At 37.9% G+C, this 18,009-nt stretch overlaps 2 protein-coding genes across 5 annotated transcripts in view; one reads left to right on the plus strand and one right to left on the minus strand.

The window, feature by feature from the left end:
• The first annotated feature begins 20 nt into the window (after positions 1-20).
• lg16h1orf131 (linkage group 16 C1orf131 homolog) lies at positions 21-5,381 on the plus strand. Of its 2 annotated transcripts, none has more exons than XM_044168902.1 (9): positions 21-249; positions 1,445-1,627; positions 1,956-2,056; positions 3,467-3,526; positions 3,816-3,911; positions 4,027-4,113; positions 4,324-4,358; positions 4,764-4,902; positions 5,024-5,381. In XM_044168902.1, the coding sequence occupies exons 1-8, from the start codon at positions 171-173 to the stop codon at positions 4,894-4,896; spliced, it is 774 nt and encodes a 257-aa protein (XP_044024837.1). In that variant the 5' UTR covers positions 21-170; the 3' UTR covers positions 4,897-4,902; positions 5,024-5,381. The 2 variants fall into 2 exon arrangements, with proteins under 2 accessions (XP_044024837.1, XP_044024838.1); XM_044168903.1 differs by having other exon boundaries at positions 4,764-4,896.
• LOC122862961 (E3 ubiquitin-protein ligase TRIM9) overlaps positions 5,328-18,009 on the minus strand; it is a 52,343-nt gene continuing 39,661 nt past the window's right edge. For 2 of the 3 annotated variants that reach the window (XM_044168895.1, XM_044168896.1), the window contains 6 exons: positions 17,131-17,294; positions 16,638-16,776; positions 14,655-14,779; positions 14,273-14,451; positions 12,578-12,740; positions 5,328-10,763 (listed from right to left, as the gene is read on the minus strand). In XM_044168895.1, the coding sequence (XP_044024830.1) occupies positions 10,716-10,763; positions 12,578-12,740; positions 14,273-14,451; positions 14,655-14,779; positions 16,638-16,776; positions 17,131-17,294 (818 nt within the window). In that variant the 3' untranslated portion in view covers positions 5,328-10,715. The remainder of the gene's footprint in view (positions 10,764-12,577; positions 12,741-14,272; positions 14,452-14,654; positions 14,780-16,637; positions 16,777-17,130; positions 17,295-18,009) is intronic. The other variant, XM_044168897.1, reaches the window with a different exon arrangement.

Raw genomic sequence — 18,009 nt, forward strand, 5'->3', positions numbered from 1 at the left:
CGTGTAAACTAGTATTTCCGTGGCATTTCCGTAACTACGGCAGCCGGAAAGGACCAACCCGGTCGTGTCCCACGTGCTTTCACAGTTTGTTGTCATTCATAATAAACGGCTGTTATCGTTGACTTGAGTCCCGATAAGTTTGTTTAACTTGCTTGTATCATTCGCTTAAAATGAACTCCAAGACAAACGGAGAAGAAGACGAAGATTGTTTGTTTCTTGAACACGTCTTGGATAAACTTTATGACTTTGGTAAGTGCAGTTAGCTAGGTAGCTAGCTTTACTAGCTACTTTAAACATCTGGTAGTCTAAAACCGACTATTCCTTCTTTCTAATGTGTTTTACCATGTGTATGCTGGGACAGTATAGCTGTTAAAAACAAGAATAACGTCTTCGTTGTGTTACTGATGGCACTTTAACTAAGCTAAAACAATTGAACGTACGTTAATGTTACCATTAACTTAAATTTACCCCATTGCTAACGTTAGCATTGGGGTAGCAATTGTTAACCTATCCATGGTCACCAATCACTGACAGCACAAAAACATTCAATCAAAGTGAGTCGTTTTTATCAATTCATGTCGTAAAGGTGATTGTTAGTGAATCTAGCGTGCTGTCAAACGTTTGTACCTAACGTTACTTAGAGTCCCTGTAGTGTGTTTATTATGGAAAGTTAAATTATTCCCTTAAAGTCCCTCAGGAATATGTTTCAGTTGTGAATCAGTCCTGTAGGCATCGTGCAGGTATTGTGCAGGGCAATGAATTAATAGAACAAAAGGCATTTAAACACGTTTTTTTTTCTAGTAAAGATTGTTAGAATAAATAGATAAACCTCTGTTCTGCTGCAGTTTTTTTAACTACAAACTGTCATGATGGGTATACAGTGCTAAGCCCCAAACCCACAAAGACTTAATTTACCCATGGTTTATTTGCAGGTCTTAGTTGATATACCTGTTCATAAAAATCTACATAATAATTATAATAATACTAAGCACTAACAAACGTTTGCAAGTTGCTCAGTGGCCACTTAATCAGGTACACCTGCACAATCGAATGCAATCCAATACAATCTGTAACACCTACACTAACTACAATCTTAGTAATAAACATATAGTTGAATTAACACCTCTCTGACAGTGTCAATATAAACTGAACATTATGAGCTTTGTAAAGGTAGAATTTAGTTGTTAGAGTTGTCATATTGCATTGTTTAGATTATGTGTATTAAATTAATGTGTAATGACAAACACGTGGTGATATCTGACATCCAGTAGTTAACCGTAGCTGTTGTCTGGATTGAAGGTCATTTTCAGCTATTTCCTCATGTGTCCTTCACTTTACCAGAGAAAGGATGTTAAGAGCACAGGCAAGTTAATCATCATTACTAAAAGTCATAGGGACTGGACTGAGATTTATTTCATGCTCAAGTTGTTGACTGATGGTGCAGGTAACGGGCCAGCATCAAAAAAGAAGCTAAAGTCTCAGAAGAAGAAAAAACAAAAAACATATGAGGAAGAGGAGGAAGAAGAGTTCCCTACAGTCAAGGATATCTGCAGTGACACTGAAGACAACAGAGCAGCTCATGTTGGTACTGAACATCAGCAGAAACAACCAAAGACTGAACAAACAGGTAGGCATCAAAGCAACTGTGTAACACCACCACTCACATGTGATAAAGACTTAATATCTACTTTGACTCATTTTGTTTCCAGGAATCAAGCCAAGGGTGCTCAGATCATGTGTCATGGTATATTGATGTTTAAAAATGCTACATTTAGCACTTAACCTGATCAATAATTAATGACTTATCTGAGCATCCCAGGCTCCATATACTGTATATGCACAGCTGTCACTAAAATATGCTTTCCAGCTCTCTCCTCCTCCAGCCTCCCATCTTCCAACACTCATTTCTCCACTTCTCCTTTAATCATTGTTTCAATGTATTATGTCGTGCTCAGGTCCAACTTTCCGGCAGGTGAGCCAGGTGGAGGTAGTGACATTTCAGGACCCCACAAAGAAACGGAAAACCAAGCAGACGCCAGCCCCAGACAAAATGCCTGTAAGTCTATGCTACTTTAGTCTACTCTGTATACTTCATTATAAAAGCATAGCTGTGGCTGTCAAAGTTCAGCTAAGACTGTTGATATGAAGGCCAAATCCTATTGATTGAGGTAACAATATGGCCTGTTCTCTGGTGCATTAACTGTGCATTGCCTTGCCCCACTAAGGGTAAAGGTCTAAGAGTGACATATTGGAAAATGTGTGTCCATAATAGAAAACTTAGGACCCATTACAAATTGTTATATTCTGGTTTACTGTGTATTATACTTGTTCAGTGTATTATACTTGTTCAGGCCTTCACAACATTGTAATGAGTTTCTTCAGTCTTGGTATGTTATATGGTATGCTCATAAATAGGGCTGCAACTAATAATTATTTTCATTATTGATTAATCTCCTAGTTATTTTGGTCTATAAAATGTCAGAAAATAGTGAAAAATGAGTTTGTTATAATTTCTCACAGCCTGAGTTGATATATAAAAATAACAAAAAAATCATCAAATCCTCACATTTGAGAAGTTGGAACCAGAAAATGTTTTTTTGTATTTTTGCTTGAAAAATATCAAAATAGTTTCGGATTGATTTTCTGTCGATTGACTAATCAGTTAATCTACTACTATTGTTACAGCTCTACTAATAAATATAAAAAATCTTTCATAATAGAGAACTATTCAAAATATGTCAGGAAACCTGGAAACCTCAGTTTTGCCCGTCTGAGATGTCTTTATTGGATTGCATTTTTATAAAAAAAATTAAAAAGACCATAACAAGTGTGACTGATGAGGTCAGTTTTTTTTTTTGTTTTTTTTTTTTGTTTTTTCAGAAAATCATTCTGGTTTCCAAAATGTAATTTTAGTAGTGAAATCCTCTGTTTTCATCCACTTCTACTGAAAAATGTCATGTAAATTGAATTGAAATGATCTGGACCTAAAAATATTGTATCCACCTGTACTGATAAAATTATCAGCTGTTTGCATTGCATTTTACATTGTGTGTTGCCAGTCAGATTTGGTGATAATTTTGCAGAAATTATATACTGCACAAAGTGAGAGTAGATGAGTAGAAAGAGTAGATGGTGGAAGGAGTGAAGTTCATTTTCTTTTGCAAGAGATGTGACAACATCCTCTTTGCCACATGAAGCAACAGAGTTAATGGGAAATGTGGTCTTTTAACTCTTGTCACTAGCACTGACAGTTTTTTTTAACAAAGGACTGTATCACGGTACAACAAGTAATCTATTTGTGCAAATGCAGAACATTTTTCATTATGAAACCTGACCTCCTCCATGCTACTGTGTGACCCCTAGTCAACCTTCTCTGTTCCTGTTCTCCTTGTCACCATCCATTCACTTCACTTTACCTCTTCTCTTGTCTTTGTTGCCTTTGGGTGTGTGCCGTCCTCACTTCAAGGCCCTTCAGATAACTGAGAATATGGAAAGCGACCAGCTAGAAGAACTCAATTTGGAAAAGGTGACAGTTTTCTCGCAATTTACTGTATGTGTTTTTGTCAGATGTTAAGTTCAGCATTTAAATTGATGATGCACAAAAGCTCTTTGTAATTATAGGGTTAACCTTTCAGTCTTGCAGTGTGTGACTTGATTCTTCTCATGGCTTCATTTAGCTGCCTTGTTATGTGGAAATTGTTATTTTGTGATTTTGTATGTGACCATAAATTGTTGTATCCTGAATTAATACAATTACCTTACACTTATCCCTGATATGTTTGGCCTTATACTGTTTTTGTGTATGTTCGTATCAGGCTCGTCTTGAGGTCCATCGGTTTGGAATCACAGGCTATAAGAAGGAGCAGCAGCGTGTATTTGAGCAGGACAGAGCGGTCATGCTGGGGGCCAGAGTAAGGAAAATCCTCTACATATATAATTAGCATCACACCGCTAGGTTCTTCTGTAGCACATACTTTTTAATACCTGAGGGATCAATTCACAACTTAATTATTGTCTCTTAATCAGCCTCCTAAGAAGGAGTATGTCAACTACAAGATGCTGCAGCAGAAGATCAAAGAGAAGAAGCAGAAAGCAAAGGAGGAGGTTCAGCCGGTAAGACTAGCACCTTCAGTCAGTCTCAGGTGTAATCCAAACCAAACTGTTCCAGCTTTACTTACCAGTAACTAGATGTATTTTGTTAATGAAAAGGTTAAAGGGGCTGTGATGTCAAATGAGAGAGAAATTTCCACATTTTAAAATCATTTAAAATAAAATCTTATTGTGCCTATTCTTCTTGTTATACCCTGTACCACTGCTCTGTAGGACCTGAAGAAAAAGAAGAAGCCGAGTAATCAAAGGTGGGTGAGGCAGTCATTTCTGAATAAATCTATAGACATTTTCCTCTAGGATTTGATTAGAGATCACAGGGCAGTGGGTTGTTGTAAAGAGTATTGAGACTAACATTTCATTTGGAAGACATAGGCGGAAACCAACATGTCAGCAAACATTTTCTCTTTATAAGTGTCCTTGTATATCTGTATATTATTAAAATATTGTACATAATTATCTAAGCACAGAACACATCCTACATTAACAATAATTTATCATGATATATGGATAGAAAACACAGGACTAGTATTTTGTCTAACATTCTTCTTCGAGATTTAGCAACAGAAAGTCCACAATTAACATATTTATCCAGGCTGTCTTGTTGCATCTCAGTGGTTGAAACCTGTGTTTACCTGTGCTGCCACCTCCACCAGGGACAAGAAGAAGAAGGTGTCCTCTGGTTCTGGCACGGCCCCCACAGGTCAGGTGGGCCGCTTCAAGAACGGCATGCTGGTCCTCAGCTCCAAGGAGATCCAGAAAATCAAAGGCAACAAGCGACGCAAATAGGTGTGGGTGAGTGTGTTCTTGTATGTGTTGAACATCTAGTGATAAGGTTAAAGGTGACTGAATGTGGTTGCTCAGGTCCTCACAAGTGTCATGGTTGAACTGTGTGTGCTTATGTTTATATTTGCAGGTGAGCAATTAAATCCTCCAGGATGGGAAAATATAAGCAGACCAGAGGAAGAAGTGGTATCAAAGACTCCATCAGTGACTCAGCTTACGGCAGGACTGTTGTATGAGGAAGTGGACAAGAGCTGAATACAACGTGAGCTGTAAGGCTGATCTCCAGAGGAGATGTCACTGGTCTTCAGTAAAATATGGGAGTCTTACTGGTGACAGACTGCTGAATCAAGAATCCAATTTATCGATCTCCAAAATGGACCCTGAATGTACCGTGTGGCCGGACGTTAATGCACAAAACGGGAGACTTTGTCAAATCATATTCCATCACAAGTAATTTATTTTGTTTTATAAATGACCAAAAAAAAGAACACAAATGCGTTTCTCGTGTTTTACACTGTAAAGGTTTTAAAATTATGCAGTTACAATTCATTTCTCATATACAAACCATGTAGTCGTACAAAACATTTACATTGGTAGGAAGGGAGGGGATCATAACAGGACAGATGGGGGGTAATTATTAAAATAAATTAAGAAACGCATACAAACACTCTGAATTGGACCATGAGAAAGCAGCACTGGTCTTGCCAATGTAGTTTTTCTCCCTTATAAACCCATATGTACACGACTTCTTGACAGAAGCTGTGCTCTAGGTGTAAACATTACAAATCTTTACAGAAACCAGTTCATTTCATGTTATTTAAGAGAGAACTTAAAAGTTTATGGATTCTGAGCAACAATGATGATGGCGAAACAAGAGGTGTGATCTGGCAGTGTGCGGCTGGATGAGGTCACAAATTCTCTCACCATTTTCTTGAAGCAGCTTTTGTGTTATTTATATATTTAAAAAAGAAGAGCATGAGGAAATATGAAGCTTATCTGCAGCACATCGCATGTGTTTCAAGCTGTAAGCAAATCTGCTTTATGTTGAGATTTTGCAGCCAGCAAGCCTTTTTTTACCTGCAACAACCCTTGACAATCAACATAAACAGTGTGTGTGTGTGTGTGTGTGTGTGTGTGTGTGTGTGTGTGTGTATATATATATATATATATATATATAAATAATCAGTAGCCATTCAGCTTTTATACTAAACAAATTAAAGAGGGTAATATACAAAAAAAATAGTTATGTAATTAAATATATTTACATACTTTTATAGAGTAAATAAATTTGCCATTTTTAAGTTAAATAGCGAACAGCAGTGACATGCTTTTTTCCAGAACCATATTTTGAAGTTAAATTAGTAAAATATCTCACATTCATGGGTGGGTAAGTGTTGGGTAGAGGGACATGCCATACAAGCAATCTTACAATACCATATCTAGACAGGAGTGACTACAATGTGACAATGTTTTAAATATGTGATTTTTGTCTGTATCTGTGTCACAAAGTATTGTTTTAATATTATTTTAGAAAAAAACTGTATTCGGAAAGGAAAAGGCGTAACCTCATTTGACCTGATACACTGTCTGACTTTCTAAACCTCTGCAATGCTGTGAATCTAAACACCTTAGTATTAGCTTTTATTCCCTCCAGTCATGATTTTGTCTGTACCATTTTGACATCAACACAGCCCGCAGACATGTAACCCCAAATCATCCAGACTTTTAGAAGAAAGAAATGGTTTCAATGTGGTTATGTGATAGACATCTCCCTTTGCTCGTGGGCCTAAAATCTATTCCTGGTTAAGGCTAAATCAACCTTGGGGCAGGTTTCTCCTCTGGTGTGGGAGGTGGGAGGACAGTCAGAGGCAAAGGCTAAGTAGAGTAGAGCCGAGTAGCCTGAAAGCCTCACATGATGCAAATGTAGCCCTTAGATGGTAGCTGGCAGTCTGGGGCACGTCAGGAAAAATTCCCCTTTGGCAGATGGTTAGATGTTTGCTTTCTGGGTTAGGAGAAACTGGTTAAAATCCTGACTTTTACACTAATGCTGCATTCAAGTCATCTGGAAAAAAATGGCAAATGTAAGTGCTAGTGGAAAGCACTGCTAGAAATAGTCTTTGTCTTCAGCAATTCTTGACAGTTTCAGTTGGTAGACCATATACAGATTAATGCCAATTGAAATTAATGTATTTAGATTTTATTGCCTTGATTTATTGTTAGCAATGCAATGAAATGCTTCACTAAACCTGCAATAACTGCTTTTGTTTGGCCATTTGGGGGCAGCAGAAACAAACCTTTTGGATACGGTGAACTATTTACACATCCAGCAGACATGGAGCAACGTTAGCATTCATTTGGAGTCATGTTTTTGGCCAACAGACAAATGTAACTACAATATTCACTCTTCCTTTAACTCTGTTTTTGGTCCCCACCAACTCCTGAGATCCACTATGATTACCAGCTAACTGTGTCAGTCTGCTGTTTAATCCTATTTCACTGAAAATAATGCTGTGAGAGTGAATCAAAACAGTAAAGTTAAAAGTGAGAAAACTAAAACAATGAGCTGAAAGATGCTAAAACGCTCCTTAGAGCTGAGGGGAACTGTAGAGTTGGGTGATAATTCTCTGTGGGTTCATCACTACAAGCAATTCCTTTCACTTTACAGTCATTTGAGCCATTGTTATTAAAAAAAAAAAATACAGATTTTAATGACTGTAAAATAATCTTTCCTACATAATTCAGCATCAGGTGCAAAAACCAGTTAAGATAGTTGGGCTTTTTGCAGACTTTAGTGATAGCCTAATATACTTCCTGTTTGCTGTTCTGGGACGTAAACATCATAAATTTAACAATCTAGGTAACAGCTTTGATTCATAAATAAATACATAATCCCATCTCCCAGAAAGGCTCAATCATTATTCTTCAGTATATTTCTTTGTCAGTTAAAACTAGAACCCATAATCGTGAAGTAAAACTAACCAAAATTGAAAGATATTACCTTATTATACTACTCTAATGATCTACAATTAAATAATTTCAAAAAATGTAACCACAGGCTAACACATTTATAATGTTTCTGCTGTTGTATTGAAAATAGACCTCACTAATTCCAGTAAGAAATACCTACTTTAATTTATTGTATTTCTGTACAGTCACCTGGCATATTTAAAGTTTGTGTTGAATTGAGAATTTAAAAGAATACGGGTGTGGTAAATAAGATATAAGTGCTGCCTGCAATCTTAATAATTTGTCAACATATATAAAAACCTGTAAAATGTAAATGACTGCTATTTTATATCCCTGATTAAATGTTTGAATATCATGAGATAGTTGATGATATAGTAAGAGATGTAAAACTTTCAGAGAAAATCTGACACCTCGTCAGAAAAATGTTTGCTGACATTTTTTAAAAAGTCAGCGATTAAAGGTATGAAACACAGTTTGCTAATCTGTAACAACAGGATTAGTTCAGAAAAGCATTAATCCTGTTGTTTCCACCATCCAACAGCAGAGGGCGAGCTGTGGTAGCAGTTGGCTTTCACATCACTCATTGCAAAGACAGTAATACAGTACACTATTTACAATACAGCTTCAGATATTTTGTAAACTTGTTTGATGCTTAATCCATGCTTGATATCACACATCATAATCATAATTCACATATCAGTATTTACAGTTTGTGGATTTCCCACATAAACCCAATCTTTGAATGACAGGTCTGTCTGTGCCTCTAATTACTTCTCTCTCGCACTCACAACATTATAGGGAATAGAAATATTTCAGATAAAATCCAAGATTAAATAACCTAAAAACAAATTTCTCCATTCTCTGCTGCAATAAGATAAGTAATAAAATATACATGGGTAATGTATGTTAAGACAACGTCATAAGTCCTTTGTCACAGTGGTTTGGTTGAATTTTTTAGCTACTGTCCTCTACAGGCTGCCGTATCCAATCCCTGATGAGAAATGTAGCAGCAAATGGTAGCTTTACCTGATGTGACTTTTCAAGATCATTTTCAGTACGACAGATTAAAGGTGCCTGAAATTTACGCATCTGAGATTCTACAGAGAGACTGAGAGATGAGCACAGAATAAAATTACCATGAGACAACCACACTTTTCTCATCTCCTTTTGATATATTATAGTAGCTATTAAAACAAACAAAAAAAAGTAAGGTCTGGCTCAGTTCCATTTCATTTCAGCATTTTCTGACGTTCATTCCTCAAGGTGAAAACATTTCTTCATGAGACAGGTTGAATACAGAGGCTGGGAGAGGCTGCACGGAAAACATCAAGGCAGGAAATACTCCTGCAGGCGATTCATCTGCCTCGTTCCCTCACTTCGATTAATTCAATAGGACAAGGTACAAATTGTTTGCACACAAGTTTGTAGTTTTGGCAACCAAATTAACACAAGTCCCCACAGTTTATTAAATGCTGCAGCCGTATTTTAACCTCTAACCTCACTGATATGCCCGTGGTTAAGTCATTACAAACTTGTGCTGTGCAGCCAAATATTATCCAAACCCACAGAACTTCTCATTAACTCTTGGCAAGAAGTTAAATAAGTGTACTTCCAAAAATGTCAAACTATTCCTTTAACCATTTTAGATGACAAAATAAAGCATGGAAAGTTGCTGCTCTCATCATCCGGTCTCTGGTGAGTCTCTCCCTTTTATGCTACCACTTGAGGCAGACAGACTTGTAGTGCAAATGAACTGTGACTGGTAAATCACAGTCTGCCAGCAAAAGTGTAACTAAATACCTCCCTTCTTAAAAAGACAACGACAAGCCACTTCAAAAGTACTCAACCAATCCTAATCGAGAGACCACTGACTGCCGTAAAATGCACCATAATGAACTTACCACTTTAGATTGCAAAATAAAACATTTCCCCTGTAGGGTGCTCTGCAGATCTGTCACACAACTGAAATGGAACTAATCCTAATCATTCACAGCATGACCTCAGTGCGCAAACTTCTGTGACAACAGCACCAAACAATCTTTATGCCACTTTGTATGAGATAAGGAAGAAGGAAAAACTGAAAACAGAGAAGACAGTGCTGTTGGAGCCACAACTGCAATAAAAGTGTGCAGCTTTTAAATATTTCATGAGTGAAACATCCCGCGGTGCCACTACAACTCCTACAAAACACCCTCTTCATCTAGTTTTACCTTGAAAGCTGTAAACACACCTGAAAGAGAAGCAGAGCAACCATAAGCACTGCTGAATTGTTTCTCCCTCGTTTTTTCGCCTCCTGAAATCACCTTGTTGTTGTGGACTTTTAAAAATTACTGTGGTGTTTTCTGATGGTATATCTTAAATTAAATTGCTAAAAAGCTCAGAAAATCTCAAATAGCTAAATTAAAAGCAAAAATAATTTTCTAGCACAGTGTGGGAATCTTCACCGCTGATTCTGTCAGTGAGAGGGTCGCTTAGTTTAGTCTCTTGCCTTGAGGAGAAATTTCAGGCTATTTTCCTTCTTGTTAAAATTACTGGAATAATAACATAAGTGTTATTAGTATCCTGGAGTTCACAGGGAAAAAACTGGGATATGAAAAAAGTATGGCAATCCACAGTAACTCCAGTCCTCTCTGTAGTGACATCCACAAGCTTCAGTCAATTTATTTATAGCCAATAATAACTCAGATTTATTCCTTCGTCCCAAATTATGGAGCAGGGTTTCACATTGAAGTGTATCCAAGACAAAGGGCACCTTGAGAAGGATGGGAGAGGGGTAAATCCCATCTGACGTGAGCAAACTGCATATGACATCGTTGGTTTGTATCCAGGGCACGCTCCGAGGGAGGACGGATCTCCTACTGTTTGATATTCTTTGGCACCTCCAGGCCCGTCAGTAAGGTCACCTGAAACACACAAACACAGCAAACACTCAATGAGATCATCACTGACTGAGACTGACGACAGACTGTGAAGAGATCCCACATAAAAGCCTAGCTCTGACAAGTATTCGACATGTAGTTTAATTTGGGGACGACACATTTGAGCACTTGAGTTTTTGAAACACACTTGACAAATACTTGAGATCACACACTTGATAATGAGTTGGATTGCGGTCACATTCACTTGGCGGCCAGCTGGATTAACCCGTACTCAATGAGCTACTCAATGACAGCGATGCTACAAACATATGATGATCTTATAGAATATGATGCATTGCTGTAGATTAAACTACCCAACAGTATATAAAGTAGTTCAAATCAGCTCAACCTTGAACATCTACAGCCGCAAAATGCAACACACACATTAATGCAGCAGTAATATTAATCCACAAACATCAGATATAACAGTAAAACACTGACAGGGACCATTTTACTGCAGAATAAGTGCTTTTACTTTTGAATAAATAAATTAAAAAATAAAAAATACATTTTGCTACTAATACTTACATACTTTTACTTAAGTATGGTTTTGAATGCAGGGCTTTTACGTGTAATGGAGTAATTTCACAGTGTGGTATTAGTACTTTTACTTAAGTAAAGGATCTGAATACTTCTTCTACTTTGCAAATCCAATTTCATGTTGAAGAGGGATCATTCCTGTCTTGCTCTTCCAGATTTGTATTCCTCCTGATTATTACATTATTATCATTATTATTAGTAGTAGTAGTAGTTGTAGTAGTATTAATATTAATATTATTATTATTATTATTATTACAAACTTGTTATTTTTGAATATATAATTAAACATCACTTGACTAATTATGAAGTTTCAAGGATAAGAATGATTTAAGGTAGCTGATTGTCAGCAGTGGCACGACATTGCTGCAGCAGTAACAATCAATATATAGATGCCTGCAGAAGTCTACCAAATAGTCACTGTTTTTTGGTAGAAAACATCAAGAGAGATTATGATTGACATCAGCTGACATTCATCTGGTTGTAAACATTTAAAAGAGCTACAAACTTTTGCAAAAAGATAAGTAAGTGGTTTGATGCCTTCAAGTGCTCGTCCTAAACTCCCACTTCCAAGCTCAGATGTCCCAAATACAACGTGGTGCTTTATCCAAGTGCTTTAGGTCATTAATAGCAGCAAAACAGACTACAGCAACAAGAAGGTCTCCTTTAGTATTTTGGAAATCAGAGGACATTATATGCTACAACAGCAGAATAAACACCAGTCCTGTGACTTATGTTTAGAATGGCTATTTTTATTATCAATTAATTGACTAATTGTTAAATATATAAAATGGCAGAATGAACTGAAAAATGCCCCTCACAAGTTCTCAGAACCCACTGTGACATTTTCAAATTGTTTGTTTATTCAGGATATTCAGTTTACAGTGACATGAAACAGAAAAGAAAAGCAGTAAAGTGAAATGCTGGAACCAGGAAATGTTTGGCAATTTTGCTTTGATTAATTTTTTGTTGATCAACTTATTGATTAATTAATTATTTCAGCACTATTTGCATATCTAAGAGTGTGACTCCAAAGTGCATGATTAGAAGTATAAGAAAAGAAAAAGTAAAACAGATACAAGAGAATGCAATCAGTTGTACTCAAACTTCAGTGCTCTTTGACACTACATGTCTAGTCTTAGCAGCTCTGGTATCAACAGAAAGACACACATACACATCACATACAGGCACACTAAAGAATACATCATAACTGCCATCCTACACACACACACACACACACACACACACACACACACACTGACCTGTACATTTCTGTTGAGGCTGACAGCGGGTACAAAGACCCCGTCCAGGCTCTCGAAGGCAGTCGGTCCATGCTGCTCCTTGTTGATGAAAAAAGTCAGTGTGTGTTTGATCAGATCCAGCAGGATGCCCACAGTCGAGCCCTTAGTGATGCCTCCCTCCGCCCTACACACACACACACACGCACCAACAACAAATAGATCAAACTGGTATATTCTTTCAGTGGACCAAACTCCACCCAAGATGTTTAAAATTGTATTGTTTTATTCTACATAAGCCAATAAAGTGGAATGTGCTTAAAAGAAAAAGAAAAGCATTACAAATTCAAATCACATATTTAGTGATTTAGATTTTTAATCATTTGTGTCCATAAAGTCTCAAACTCCATTTGTTTTTACAAGCTCATCAAAACTTGGGAATTTAGACTACATCAACCCAGTCTAGTCTATGTGGAAGGGTAACAAAAATGGACACTACTGAAAACTACTAATGTTTTATGTCCTGAAAGAAAGATACTGTGCTACTGAAGTTGTGTTTTTGCTTAGAAGCTAAGGTGTGAAATCACCTCTATATACTGTACATGTACAGTAAGTGCTCAAACAGCTACGTTTCTCTAAGCTAAGTTCACAAACACATGACACCTGCCTCAGGACTGGGCTGAGTGAGAGTCAGTGTTCTGAGAGAGATGAAAGAATCAATATGTGGTAAATAACAACACGAAACACATACACGAGATGATTAACAATATGAAAGCAAATGGCACAGTGAATAAATCTGTAGTCTGGATGGACCGAGGTGGAGGAAGAGCAGAGGTTTTACATTTTTCTTGTGAAGAATAGACTTTTTCCTTTTAAATAAATGTTTAATGAGGGTTTGATAGTTTCGTTGTGACACAGAGATGGTGCAGAGAGATGTTTTGATGTCTCCTGCAGTCTTCTTCTACTGCTCCCTGGTGTGTTTGTTAGTTGGTATTGTATGAACCCCGGAGGTCCCTCTGTCATCCTGTGTATGTATCATTATCCTGCGTGTGTGTGTGTTTGTGCGTGTTTACTTCTTTGCTGTGTGAGATATAATGCAGAACACATAATGATGAAAGGAAGAAGAGAATGCCACCTTACAAAGTCTCTGTCTCCTGCTCTTCTTACTGACATATAAGTGCTGTTTATAAATTAACTATGTAACATAATCTTCCTCAGCCAATGGAGTTGCCCTATGTAATTGTAGATGTTTTTCCCGAGGGTTTTAAGGACTTCTCGTCTGTGTTGGTTTCAAAGTTTAGATTAAAAAAGGCGATTGAACTTTCAAGCGAGAAAAGAAGTGACATTTGAACAATTACATGGGGTAACTCCATCTGCTGAGGAAGACCATGTGATACAATTGAAAGTTCCAGAACAGCAACAGAGTGGAGTGGACCTTTTGGCGAGTGTTTGGTCAACATTAACAAAGTATTTAGTTTTAACTTAAAAACACCTTTAAAAATATGCATTATTAGAAAGTGGCCCCAAAGGATGTAAAGGAAATGAGTCTGAAGTTATTTTGTGTGTCTGTGTGTGCATGTACATGTCTGTGCGCGCTGATATCTAATTTCTTATTAAAATCTAATATCAGCTAGTCAGTGTTCTCCACCTACAGCTGGAAGAACACACACTATATACTGAAATAACAAATCTTATCTTTAAGTTATATTCTGCACCTACCTGTTGGTGTGGGAGTTGTTGTGCATGAACCAGGAGCGGTTGTTGTCCACATACATGGCCCACGCCTTGTCATCTTTCCCCAACATCATGTCTTTCATGGTGTTGATCCTCGCCACGCCAAAAGCAGGGTCCGGGTGGTTGTCATAGCGATCGATCCTGACCTCCCAGTAGTGGGTGCCCTGAGATTCAAGTGGAAGTAGAAAACATTTTATTAATCTCGGTGTGGAAACTGATTCAGTCACATACTCACTCATATAAGACAAAACAGTGCACGCTGGTTGAAATCTGATTTACGTATAAAAAGGCCAATCACTAGTGATATGATATCATTATAACAGATAACGAATGTGATACGAAACCAAATTTTAAAAAGTGTGTTGACCTTGGAAAAAGCAGCGGTTCCCAGTACCACACGGTCATCATAGCTGTTACAAGAAACTGTCTGGTTTTCATTGGACAGAACAATGTCCCGATGAGCTGTGCTGGGGTCAAAGGTGAACCAAGCCACTGTAGGAAAGAAACAACATGATGTCACATCCACCTGCTAATCTTCATTTGTTTTGAACAGAGAGTTTTTTAAGAAAGACAGAATAAGACATTCTGAAAGTCTGTGCCACAATTCAGACACAATTCAGACATAAAAATGCTTTTTTTTAAAGTTTCACACTTGTTTATTTAACAAGAAACTTTGATATGTTACAATGATTGAAATAATTATTTTTTTAAGCAGTCAAAGCCTAAAGAAACAGAGCAGATTCACTGTTGTGCTACCCAAATATTTTAGACACAGTGAATAGAAATTGAAAAGAAATGGCAAATGTACACTTTGTCAACACCTTCATTGATTCATTTTTAACAAGAAATAGAAATTCAGTCAGGACATTTGACAGATCATACTTGCTGTCCCTAATATGCACAGGACACTGTGATTGGATTAATATTAGCTGGTATATTAATAATAATAATTATAATATAGAATTCTTCAAATTTATCTTCTGTCAACATAAAATGTAGCCCAATCTTGCCCAATATTTAACATGTTTTAAAAGTTTTTTTCATTAAGATTACTTTCTTAGTGTAAAGTGACAGTATACCTAACAAATAATAACATTACATACATTACAAGTATATAATACATTAGATAATACATGTATTAAGAGTTGGGTCCTTCCAGACAGAGTTACGTATGAAAATACATGTCTGGCAATTTTATATAACATCATGTCCAGCGGGCCACAACTGTGTGAGTGAGTTTAGCTACAGGGTAAAAGCGCACACACACACACACACAAACACACACACGCGCTGAACGCTGAAACATCAGGGACACATTTACTATCTAGGCCTGAGGACAGCGATGCTTCATCAGCTAGCTACAACCTCATGCTGCATCATTGATTAAGTGGTGACACATTCAATACTCTCTCTCTCTCACACACACACACACACACACACACACACACACACACACACACAGAAAGGATTATACCACTATTTTCCTTGTCATGCCAACAAGTCACATCCCATAATTTCCTTTCTCTGTGTAGTTGTAGGAAGCTACAGTCTTCGAGGAAAGAGAGGGAGGAGGCAATGAGGGTGAGAGAAAGAAAAAAGAGGGCGAGCAGACAGAAAGAAACATGACAGAGAAAAAGAAGGCGGGAGGGATGAACGGTTATCAGTCAGAAAACAGACTAATGCCCATTGTTATTGTGGTTGGCAAAGTGAGACAGTGTGTGTGTGTGTGTGTGTGTGTGTGTGTGTGTGTGTGTGTGTGTGTGTGTGTGTGTGTGGAGTAGTTTAGGAAATCTCATCCCACTGCGGTTATGGAAGATTTTGTCATTGTCCCTTTTTTCCCTCCTTTCTCTGACTCCCTTCTCTTTCTTTCTTTTCATTCCCTTCCTTTGCTCTCCTCTACTTTCTTCTCCATTTCTTGTCCTTTCTTTTGTCCTCCTTTGTTTCCTTTTCCATCACTTCCCTTTCTTGTCTTCTCCTCCCCTTTCCTTTCCTAATCTCTTTTCCTTCCCTTTATCATCCTCTCTTCTTCCCTTTTCTTTCCCTTCCTTTCCTTCCTTCTCCACTCCTCTGCTATCCTTTCTCTTCCTTTCCTTCCTTTGTCTGCCTTTCCTTTCTCTTCCTCCCCTCCCCTCTTCCTTCCTTTTCATCGATTCTCCTCTTCTCTCTTCAACGTCTTAGTCCTATAGTATAAAGCACTATATGCTTCTTATTCTGCCTTTACCATAAAAAACCTCCAGACTCATCTTCTAAGAAGCTTCTCTAATCAGTTTTTCATGGTACAAATTAACATAAGTCATGAAACCTGTTTAACAAAGATCATCACAAACAAAACTGTTCACACACACTATACCGTCAGAGGTCTTGAGCACCACAGTCTTGCTGTACGGCCCCACACCGATGGCATTGTAGGCTTTCACCCTGGCATTGTAGGAGCTGTTAAAATGGAGGCCGTCCACCGTACAAACTGTCTCCTTCCCCACATATACCTCCTGGACACACACACATTTTAGTACCATCATTACAAATGCGGATGATGTATGTTCGCTGCTTAAACACACAAGATATATACATGGACTCAAGAATTAGTTAAGGCAAAAACACATGCTTAAAATGTTTGTTTGCTGATGACACACATTTAACTGCACACATATAACACACACAAACTACCATTTGGCTTTAGTCAGAGTTAAGCAGCATAAGGATTATTAATAATTTAAAAAAAAAAGGGAAGACTAGCTACAGAAGAGACATCATTTACTGCATTTCAGTATTGTGTCAAGCCTTGAACTCTGTTTTACACACAGACTTTTCTGACTCAGTGGGTGTTTCTGTGTTGCACCGACCCTGTACTGTCCTCCATTGCCGTCGTCCAGCTCCAAGATGTAGCCCTCGATGGGGCTGCTAGGGAGTGCAGTTACCCTCCAGGCCAGTGTGGCGCTGTTGTTCCTGGTGCAGCACTTCTCCAGCTGCAGGAGAGGAGCCGCCGGCACCGGGGGTCCAGACTCTACTGTGGGGAGAAATAGATGGATGAGACGTAAAGATTGTAATTGGGGGATGGGGGATGTGAGGAGGGAGAGATAAATGGGTGGTTGGATGGTGGAAGAGAAAAGGAAGACAAACAGGGTGATGTTGTCAGCTGGCTGATTGCCTTTAAACAAACGGAAGGGAGAGAAAAAGGAGCTTTAATGTGGATTTGTGCGAAATAGAAAAGAGCCTTAAAGGTGAAAGAGTTTCAGGTTCATTTTCAGGGCAACAGCTGGGAATCAGTGGATTTAAGTAGGCCATGTGAGGACATTATACCCCCAGAAGTGCTAGTGGTGCATAGGGTTAGACCGATAAAAGCTTTGAAGACTAGTAGTGGATATTTTGTAACTGATGTTTCCAGCAGCAATTATTTGAACACTATTTGGCTCATTTCCTGCCAAGAAGTGACCCCAAATTACAAGTATTTAGTGTACATTATGTTCTTGTCAAGGTGGTCTTGAGATACAAACTCCCGATTGAAAGACAGACTGATGAAATAGTTTAAAATTAGTTAAAAGCTTAAGTCAGGGCAGAATTCTTGGCTGGTTAAGAAAGTCATGAAAGGGAGGAACCAGCATCCTATCAAAGGCTTTTTCTAACAAAAAGAAATATCTGTCCAACCCCTTGAGGTGGTAAAACTCGTGCTAACAAATGGGACAAAACTGCATTCCAAAAGGAGCTGAAACAAACACACAAAC

The sequence above is a fragment of the Siniperca chuatsi genome, linkage group LG16, assembly GCF_020085105.1.
Source record: "Siniperca chuatsi isolate FFG_IHB_CAS linkage group LG16, ASM2008510v1, whole genome shotgun sequence".
NCBI lineage: Eukaryota > Metazoa > Chordata > Actinopteri > Centrarchiformes > Sinipercidae > Siniperca > Siniperca chuatsi.